Source organism: Bombina bombina, chromosome 6 (genome assembly GCF_027579735.1).
Source record: "Bombina bombina isolate aBomBom1 chromosome 6, aBomBom1.pri, whole genome shotgun sequence".
Taxonomy (NCBI): domain Eukaryota; kingdom Metazoa; phylum Chordata; class Amphibia; order Anura; family Bombinatoridae; genus Bombina; species Bombina bombina.
Genome location: NC_069504.1, coordinates 26,601,365 through 26,613,864, shown reverse-complemented (window position 1 = coordinate 26,613,864; position 12,500 = coordinate 26,601,365). Strand labels below are relative to the sequence as shown.

Genomic DNA, 12,500 nt, shown 5'->3' with positions numbered 1-12,500 from the left:
GTCACCCTTCCTGTCTATATAGAATCTGTACCATTTAGGCTTTGCAAGTTCTGCACCACAGCTGTGACTAATTATTTGTTTGTTCTGCTAAAAGCTCTCACAAATATAAAATTAAACAATTTAAAATCATCCAGATACATGTTGGCAGTCTTCCCCCACCCAGATAGCCAGTGTGCCCCTATGTTGTGGGTCAAGGCAGCCACCGCAGACATCTCAATGAGGCAACAGCTGGATCCCTAAGGCAGACGAGTAACATCAGTACCTGAGCAGAATACAGATTAGCTCAGTGAGGCTAGGTGTTTGTATTACGTGTAACCAAAGGAACAAGTGCAGGCATCCTACCCTAATAGCGATGCACTACATCATTGTACAAGCTGGGGGGGCTGATGCATTAAACCTGGGTGCTTGAGACTTAAATGTACCCAGATGGGCAGCAGCACTAGAGACAGTAAATACAGAGGCAATGTCAGATTCCCCCACTCCTCCACTGCCAGACCTGCAGGGCCCAATACAGAGGCAATGCCAGCCTCCCCCACTCACACACTGTCAGACCTGCAGGGTCCAATACAGAGGCAGTGCCAGCCTCCCCCACTCACACACTGCCAGACCTGCAGGGCACAATACAAAGACAGTGCCAGCCTCCCCCACTCACACACTGTCAGACCTGCAGGGTCCAATACAGAGGCAGTGCCAACCTCCCCCACTCACACACTGCCAGACCTGCAGGGCACAATACAAAGACAGTGCCAGCCTCCCCCACTCACACACTGCCAGACCTGCAGAGCACAATACAAAGACAGTGCCAGCCTCCCCCACTCCCCCACTGCCAGACCTGCAGGGCACAATACAGAGGCAGTGCCAGCCTCCCCCACTCACACACTGCCAGACCTGCAGGGCACCATCCAGAGGCAATGCCAGCCTCCCCCACTCACACACTGCCAGACCTGCAGGGTGCAATACAGAGGCAATGCCAGCCTCCCCCACTCACACACTGCCAGACCTGCAGGGTCCAATACAGAGGCAGTGCCAGCCTCCCCCACTCACACACTTCCAGACCTGCAGGGCACAATAAAAAAGGCAGTGCCAGCCTCTCCCACTACCCCACTGCCAGACCTGCAGGGCACAATACAGAGGCAGTGTCAGACCCCCCCCCCCCCCCCCCCCCCACTCACACACTGCCAGACCTGCAGGGCACAATACAAAGACAGTGCCAGCCTCCCCCACTCACAGACTGCCAGACCTGCAGGGCACAATACAGAGGCAGTGCCAGCCTCCCCCACTCACACACTGCCAGACCTGCAGGGCACCATCCAGAGGCAATGCCAGCCTCCCCCACTCACACACTGCCAGACCTGCAGGGTGCAATACAGAGGCAATGCCAGCCTCCCCCATTCACACACTGCCAGACCTGCAGGGTCCAATACAGAGGCAGTGCCAGCCTCCCCCACTCACACACTTCCAGACCTGCAGGGCACAATAAAAAAGGCAGTGCCAGCCTCTCCCACTACCCCACTGCCAGACCTGCAGGGCACAATACAGAGGCAGTGTCAGACCCCCCCCCCCCCCCCCACTTACACACTGCCAGACCTGCAGAGGAAAATGAGGAGGCAGGACCACTGTGCCAGCTCTGCCCACTCACAAAATTTCAGACAAGCAGGTCACAATACATAGAAAGTGCTGGATTCCTCCACTACTATAATAGGCCACTTCTTATATATATGTGTGTGTGTATATATATACAGTGAATATAAAAAGTCTACACACTCCTGTTAAAATGTCAGGTTTCTGTGATGTAAAAAAATGAGACAAAGATAAATCATTTCAGAACTTTTTCCACCTTTAATGTGACCTATAAACTGTACAACTCAATTGAAAAACAAACTGAAATCTTTTAGGTAAAGGGAAATAAAAATAAAAAAATAAAATAATATGGTTGCATAAGTGTGCACACCCTCTTATCCCTGGGGATGTAGCTGTGATCAGAATTAAGCAATCACATTCAAAACCATGTTAAATAGGAGTCAGTACACACCTGCCATAATTTAATGTGCCTCTGATTAACCCCAAATAAAGTTCAGCTGCTCTAGTTGGTCTTTCCTGACATTTTGATAGTCGCATCCCACAGCAAAAGCCATGGTCCGCAGAGAGCTTCTAAAGCATCAGAGGGATCTCATTGTTAAAAGGTATCAGTCAGGAGAAGGGTACAAAAGAATTTCCAAGGCATTAGATATACCATGGAACACAGTGAAGACCGTTATCATCAAGTGAAGTAAATATGGTGCAACAGTGACATTACCAAGAACTGGATGTCCCTCCAAAATTGATGAAAAGACGAGAAGAAAACTGGTCTGGGAGGCTGCCAAGAGGCCTACAGCAACATTAAAGGAGCTGCAGGAATATCTGGCAAGTACTGGCTGTGTGGTGCATGTGACAACAATCTCCCGTATTCTTCATATGTTTGGGCTTTGGGGTAGACGGCAAAAACACATCTGAAGTCTCCCAAAAGCATGTGAGAAAAGGTGTTATGGTCTGATGAAACCAAGGTTGAATTTTTTGGCAATAATTCCAAAAGATATGTTTGGCGCAAAAACAACACTGCATATCACCAAAAGAACACCATACCAACACATACATAGACATACAATCACATACATCTACATAGAAACACACATACATACATATACAAACAATCATTTACATCTTCAAAGATACAATCATACACACACACATATACAAACAATCATATGCCTCTACATACATACGCACATACATACATGCATATACATGCACATACATACACACATATACATGCACATACATACACACATATACATGCACATACATACACACATATACATGCACATACATACACACATATACATGCACATACATACACACATATACAAACAATCATATACATCTTCAAATATACAATCATACACACACATATACATGCATCACATACATCTACATACATATACACATACACAGATATACATACATATACATACATCACATACATCTACATACATATACACATGTACAGATATACATACATATACATACATCACATACATCTACATACATATAAACATGCACAGATATACATACAATGATATAAATCTACATAAATACACACATGTACACATTCATGTATTTACATACAATCATATATATCTACATGCATACACTCATGCACAAACATATACATGTATACACACACATTTCACACACACACACACACACACACTTACATGTATAGGCATATGCACACGCATATAAATGTATACACACATACACGAGTATACACAAATACATGTGTGTGTGTATATATATATATATATATATATACACACACATGCACTGTATACACCTAAGTACACACACAAAAACACACACATACATGTACTGTATACACACAAGTGCACACACATATACATACAATCATATAAATCTACATGCATACACTCATGCACACACATATAAATGTATACACACACATATAAATGTATACACACATACATGTACTGTATACACATAAGTACACACTCATATACATGTACTGTATACACATAAGTACACACACACATACATGTACTGTATACACATAAGTACACACACACACACACACACACACACACACACATACATGTACTGTATACACATAAGTACACACACACACATACATGTACTGTATACACATAAGTACACACACATATACATGTACTGTATACACATAAGTACACACACACACATACATGTACTGTATACATATAAGTACACACACACATACATGTACTGTATTAACATAAGTACACACATATACATGTACTGTATACACATAAGTACACACACACATGTACTGTATACACATAAGTATACACACATACATGTACTGTATACACATGAGTACACACACACATACATGTACTGTATACACATAAGTACACACACACATACATGTACTGTATACACATGAGTACACACACACATACATGTACTGTATACACATAAGTACACACACACATACAGTACATGTACTCTATACGCATAAAGTACACACACACATACATGTACTGTATACACATAAGTACACACACATACATGTACTGTATACACATAAGTACACACACACATATACATATTCTGTATACACATAAGTACACACACATACATGTACACACACACACATACATGTACTGTATACACATAAGTACACACACACACATACATGTACTGTATACACATAAGTACACACACACACATACATGTACTGTATACACATAAGTACACACACACATATACATGTACTGTATACACATATGTACACACACACATACATGTACTGTATACACATCACAGCTCATAGCTCTGGGAGAGTTTGTGCCTTAGTGAATTATCCTATTTATACTAACACTCTGAGCCTCTCCACGTGCAGTGAGTTTGTTATCACATGAAGTATCTCCATACATTCTTTTTTTTACATATTAGATTATTGTATTTATGTAATTATGTAGTTATTACAATATTATATTTACCCTTACCGGAAGTGATGTCATGTATAGATTCCTCAGATGGGGAGCTGGTTATTTCCTCACTTGTCTGACCCACCAGCCAAGTGTCAGTCTCTGCATAAACATCTAGTAGATACCCAGGGACCACCTCAGACAGACCAGATGCAGTTTCTTTAGACTCCAGCCATGTATCCAGGTTATCCACAGTTGTGTGTGGTGCAGTAGTAGGCAATAAACTGGGCACCACTGCAGGCAGCTGGGCAAAAGTCACTGACTGTTCTGTCGCTGCCCAAAGGGATGGAAAAGGGGAACCAGTTGAAAAAAATGGGGGTGGAACATACTCTCCCAAATCAGTAGTGTGCTCAGTAAATTCACCATTTTCTTGAGGAACAGAGTTAAATTGAGCTGTGCCTGAGGATGTGTTCTGAACGTCAGTCAGGGTGGCATGGGTTACCATAAACTCAGTGTTTGTCCATTCAGAAGATGTTGGTTGAGATATATTTACCAGAGGCACAGTTGTAAACTCTCTAGAGGCTAATTCTACCCCAGAACTCACCCCTACTGTTGTCTGGTCTTGTAAGAACAAATCGACTTGTTCTGAGTAAGAAGCAGAGGTCATATGAGTTATTTCAGATACCTCCTGCCCAAACTCTTGGTTTTCTCCATAGAACTGAGTCTCATTGAACTGAAGCAGAGCAGGTGCCAATGTGGAGAGATTTCCTGCCAATGGTACAAAGGATGTGGAGGGCAGAAGCTGTGATGTGACATTCCTATCATCTTCTCCATGGAGATCTTCCGCCAGCACCACAGTATGAGAGGTGAGGAGCAGCAATGCCAGGGCGAGGAGATGCAGAAGTTTCCAACATGCTGGGCCCATGATTTGCCACCTTTACAAAATACATACAACACAAGCGAATGTCATCGGAAGGTTTCTTCTCTCTGGCACCAGCCCCTACAATAACAAGACAAGATACAGTTATAAAGAAGACTTTTAGCTAATACAGCTGCATATATTTGTGTTTCCAGATACTAAACAGCCCCTATACATTTCTGTTTCTAGACACCTAAAAGCCCCTACACATTTGCATTTCTGGACACTAAATGGTCCCTATACATCTGTGTTTGCAGACAGTTAAATGGCCCCTTTGCAAGGGTTTAAAAACATAGGGCTTGATTATAAGTGGAGCGCTAAATTATCACCCTCCCGCAAACATTTGCGGGAGCGCGATAATTGAACAACAATTACAAGTGGCTGGTTCCATGAGCTTGCGGTAGCAATTAGTGCTTAGAAAATTAACCAGAGATTCGATCTCTGGTTATTTTTTAAAAAGTGGCCAAATAATGTAGCATTGGTGGGAATGCCTTTACATTGCAGTCTATGGGAACTGTGTGTTCCCATAGACCGCAATGTAAATATATATGTACATGCTTATATACATATATATGTATGTGTTAATATGTGTATATACATATATATTTATGTGATACTATGTGTATATACATATATATTTATGTGTTAGTATATGTATATACATATATATTTATGTGTTAGTATGTGTATATACATATATATTTATGTGTTAGTATGTGTATATACATATATATTTATGTGTTATTATGTGTATATACATATATATTTATGTGTTATTATGTGTATATACATATATATTTATGTGTTATTATGTGTATATACATATATATTTATGTGTTATTATGTGTATATACATATATATTTATGTGTTACTATGTGTATATACATATATATTTATGTGTTACTATGTGTATATACATATATATTTGTGTTATTATGTGTATATACATATATATTTATGTGTTAGTATGTGTATATACATATATATTTATGTGTTAGTATGTGTATATACATATATATTTATGTGTTACTATGTGTATATACATATATATTTATGTGTTAGTATGTGTATATACATATATATTTATGTGTTACTATGTGTATATACATATATATTTATGTGTTATTATGTGTATATACATATATATTTATGTGTTACTGTGTGTATATACATATATATTTATGTGTTACTATGTGTATATACATATATATTTATGTGTTATTATGTGTATATACATATATATTTATGTGTTATTATGTGTATATACATATATATTTATGTGATACTATGTGTATATACATATATATTTATGTGTTACTATGTGTATATACATATATATTTATGTGTTATTATGTGTATATACATATATATTTATGTGTTATTATGTGTATATACATATATATTTATGTGTTACTGTGTGTATATACATATATATTTATGTGTTAGTATGTGTATATACATATATATTTATGTGTTACTATGTGTATATACATATATATTTATGTGTTACTATGTGTATATACATATATATTTATGTGTTACTATGTGTATATACATATATATTTATGTGTTACTATGTGTATATACATATATATTTATGTGTTACTATGTGTATATACATATATATTTATGTGTTATTATGTGTATATACATATATATTTATGTGTTACTATGTGTATATACATATATATTTATGTGTTACTATGTGTATATACATATATATATTTATGTGTTACTATGTGTATATACATATATATTTATGTGTTAGTATGTGAATATACATATATATTTATGTGTTACTATGTGTATATACATATATATTTATGTGTTATTATGTGTATATACATATATATTTATGTGTTACTGTGTGTATATACATATATATTTATGTGTTAGTATGTGAATATACATATATATTTATGTGTTATTATGTTTATATACAGATATATTTATGTGTTATTATGTTTATATACAGATATATTTATGTGTTACTATGTGTATATACATATATATTTATGTGTTATTATGTGTATTATACATATATATTTATGTGTTACTATGTGTATATGCATATATATTTATGTGTTATTATGTGTATACACATATATATTTATGTGTTATTATGTGTATATACATATATATTTATGTGTTACTATGTGTATATACATATATATTTATGTGTTAGTATGTGTATATACATATATATTTATGTGTTACTATGTGTATATACATATATATTTATGTGTTACTATGTGTATATACATATATATTTATGTGTTAGTATGTTATATACATATATATGTATGTGTTATTATGTGTATATACATATATATTTATGTGTTACTATGTGTATATACATATATATTTATGTGTTATTATGTGTATATACATATATATTTATGTGTTACTATGTGTATATACAGATATATTTATGTGTTATTATGTGTATATACATATATATTTATGTGTTACTATGTGTATATACATATATATTTATGTGTTACTATGTGTATATACATATATATTTATGTGTTACTATGTGTATATACATATATATTTATGTGTTATTATGTGTATACACATATATATTTATGTTTTACTATGTGTGTATACATAGATATTTATGTGTTATTATGTGTATATACATATACATTTATGTCTTACTATGTGTATATACATATATATTTATGTGTTACTATGTGTATATACATATATATTTATGTGTTAGTATGTGTATATACATATATATTTATGTGTTAATATGCTTATAAACATATACATATTTATGTGTTACTATGTGTATATACATATATATTTATGTGTTATTATGTGTATATACATATATATTTATGTGTTAGTATGTGTATATACATATATATTTATGTGTTAGTATGTGTATATACATATATATGTATGTGTTAATATGTGTATATACATATATATATTTATGTGTTACTATGTGTATATGCATATATATTTATGTGTTACTATGTGTATATATATATATATATATATATATATATATTTATGTGTTACTATGTGTATATACATATATATTTATGTGTTAGTATGTGTATATACATATATATTTATGTGTTACTATGTGTATATACATATATATTTATGTGTTAGTATGTGTATATACATATATATTTATGTGTTATTATGTGTATATACATATATATTTATGTGTTACGATGTGTATATTCATATATATTTATGTGTTACTATACTTATATACATATATATTTATGTGTTATTATGTGTATATACATATATATTTATGTGTTATTATGTGTATATACATATATATTTATGTGTTATTATGTGTATATACATATATATTTATGTATTACTATGTGTATATACATATATATTTATGTGTTACTTTGTGTATATACATATATATTTATGTGTTAATATGTGTATATACATATATATTTATGTGTTACTATGTGTATATACATATATATTTATGTGTTAATATGTGTATATACATATATATATTTATGTGTTATTATGTGTATATACATATATATTTATGTGTTACTATGTGTATATACATATATATTTATGTGTTATTATGTGTATATACATATATATTTATGTGTTACTAGGTGTATATACATATATATTTATGTGTTACTATGTGTATATACATATATATTTATGTGTTATTATGTGTATATAAATATATATTTATGTGTTAGTATGTGTATATATTTATGTGTTACTATGTGTATATACATATATATTTATGTGTTATTATGTGTATATACATATATATATTTATGTGTTAGTATGTGTATATACATATATATTTATGTGTTAGTATGTGTATATACATATATATTTATGTGTTAGTATGTGTATATACATATATATTTATGTGTTAGTATGTGTATATATTTATGTGTTATTATGTGTATATACATATATATTTATGTGTTAGTATGTGTATATACATATATATTTATGTGTTATTATGTGTATATACACATTTTACCACATACATATATACTGTATGTATATAATCATATACATATATATTTAAAAATGCTGCCCATCACTGAGCTACTTACCCCCTTCACTGCGCGTTTCTGACGCCATCTTTGAGGGCATCAGAACTAGGCTCCCATAGGAGCCTATGGAAGCGCGCTCTTGTGAGCGTGTTCGCATTGTGATTTACTTGTAATACCAGCGCACATTATTGTGCACTGGTATTACAAAGTGGAGCGCTAATATCTCTTGCATGCCCATAGTTATTTGCAAGCAACAGTGCAATGATAATATGCCTAACACACACTATTTTCTTATTGAACTTTTAAAGGGACAGTTTACTTGAAAATGTTTATTGTTTAAAAAAGATAGATAATCCCTTTATTACCCATTCCCCAGTTTTGCACAGCCAACACACTTATATTAATATACTTTTTACCTCTGTGATTACCTTGTATCTAAGCCTCTGCAGACAGCCCTCTTATATAAGTTATTTTGACAGACATGCGGTTTAGCCAATCAGTGCAGACTCATAAATAACTCCACAGGAGTGAGCACAATGTTTTATCTATATAGCACACATGAACTAGCGCTATCTAGCTGTGAAAAACTATCAAAATGCATACTGTGAAAAAATTTAAATAATCCATAGAATATATATATATACTGTGTGTGTATATATATATATATATATATATATATATATATATATATATATATATTACAGTATGCATTTTGACACTTTTGACATAGTTTATGTATAACAAACTTTTAATAATTTGTATTAATATTTTTAAATATTTTATATGTAATATTTCAATAACGTACATTGAGATTAGCAATTGTTCATGCTGGCTATCCCAACACCATGTTAGACCCCACACCGCATTTATTAAAAATGAATAAACATACTGTAAAATATATATGGATTATTTAGAATATTTCACAGCATGTTTATCAATTTGTATTCATTTATATTAATTTTGTTTAATATTTAATATGTAATATTTCAATAACGCGCCTTTATGATTACAACATTTTCATGAGTGCTAACCCGACTGTGTTAAGATCTAAATTGAGAATGCAATGCACAAAACGCATATTTTACCTTACTATGTTCTTCACATAGAAAATAATGAACTTTTTATCATGATATACTGTATATGTATATATATATATACATATATATATATATATATATAAACAAACTCCACTGGAAATCTAAACCTGATGTAGATCCTATGTGATCTCCAAAGAACGTAGGCATACAGGAAACTTAGAAAACATCTATTAATTCATAAAGTTTCGGCCCCACACAGGAGCCTTGTTCACATGAAAATAAAGTATACAATTACCACCACAAATACCCCTTTATATACCCCAAAGTGTTACCTTAATTGTACCACAGACCCGGGAAACCAAATCAAATACAGAGACATCAATATGCGCAGCTAGCGTACCTACATCATCAGAATGTGCTGTTGTCAGGGAAACAATGGAGCACGCTCCAACAAACATTACACAAAGCTTAGTACATGTGCTGGTGATACGTCATTGCATTGCGCCAACCTCTAGACGTCATCAAACCAGGACATAACCATGACAACACGGCAACAAACTGAGCTGATCTCTTAATGCTATTATGAAATGGGTGTCACAAGGGTCTGTGTACAAACACTATATACATAATTTACAATGTACCAACATACTTAATGCCCCAGAAATCAGCATTATAGGCATTTTTAATATATTCATATTATTGTTATTATACAGATTCATAACCTATAGCCCCTAAATTGGGTTAATTACTGGGCGTAGGGCAGAAGCAAAGCTACATATCTCCAAGGATACATTTTTGAAAACCTCATATTTTAGAGGAGAAGAGACCCACAGTCCTATTTGTAGAAACAGCTGTAGTCTACCATTGTGTTGAGTCTCTTTGGCATAATTGTATCCAGCATATGAATGAATTTTGACTCACAACACAGAAGAGCTTTACCTCTATCCCCACCCCATTTAACTTTGGGGATATGATCAATTAGAATTGTCCTCAATGAAGACACACCATGGCCAGCCTGCTGAAATTGTTGGGCCACAGGTTGGTCAGACTCCCCTTTATCGATCGCTTGCAGAATAGCGAACCTGTGGTTAGCGAGTCTCTCTCTGAATGTAGTTGTAGTTTTGCCCACATAGTATAATGAACATGGGCAAATAATGACATAAACTACGATGTGCAGGTGAGGCGGTGACGTATTGTAAGCATTTTGTTGGTATGTAAATGATGAAAACGTGGGCTAGTGATCATGCTATTACAGGTTGTACAGTTACCACATCTATGGCATCCATTCTTCCCTTTGGAAAGCCAGGTCTGTTTCTGATAACTCTGTATTGGATCGTTTTTCACTATTAAATACCGTAGATTTCTTGATCTTTTGTAAACCATCCTTGGTGGTGGTGTATCAACAAATGGCAGGCTCATATCCGTAGCCACAATGGGCCAATTCTGTTTGATGATCTTTTGTATAGCCCCAGAGGCTGGTGTGTGACTTGTAATAAAATCCAATCTGGTATCCACTGGCTTCTGTTTTCTCTGAAAGAGATCTATCTGTGATAGATTGCCAACTTTCTCACATTGTTTTTTAATCAATGGTTGTGGGTAACCCCTGTCAAGAAAACATTGGGACATTTCATCCAATTGTTTCTTCTTGTGGGTCTTTTCGTGTGTTGAGAGGAATTCACCCCAGTTTTTTGGAAGTTCTGATGAAAACTTGAATAGTGTAGTAGAGAATTTTTGTCAGTGGGTTTGCTAAATAGTGTGGTATTTAGTTTACATTCCTTATCAGTTTCTACTTTATACATTTTAACATCCAAGAAGTGTACACTTTCTAGATCACATTCCAATTTAAAACATAGTCATTACCCCCTCCAAATAAAGAAAATATCATCAATGTAACGTTGATAAAACCTGTTGGAGTCCTGAAGAATATAATCACTTTCATATATTGGCATAGCATGGGGCAATATTGATTCTCCTGATCCTCTCCAAATCATGTTTATGTGTAATTATAGTATATAAGTTCACAGCATCCATCGTGATCAAAAGGTCAGAGGTCTT

The 12,500-nt window shown here is 34.1% G+C and overlaps 1 protein-coding gene across 1 annotated transcript in view; it reads right to left on the bottom strand.

Annotated features, from left to right (window-relative positions):
• Positions 1-12,500, bottom strand: part of PRRT4 (proline rich transmembrane protein 4) — an 87,461-nt gene that overhangs the window by 65,790 nt on the left and 9,171 nt on the right. The window contains exon 2 of the mRNA XM_053719741.1: positions 4,545-5,466. Coding sequence (XP_053575716.1) covers positions 4,545-5,391 — 847 coding nt within the window. The 5' untranslated portion in view covers positions 5,392-5,466. The remainder of the gene's footprint in view (positions 1-4,544; positions 5,467-12,500) is intronic.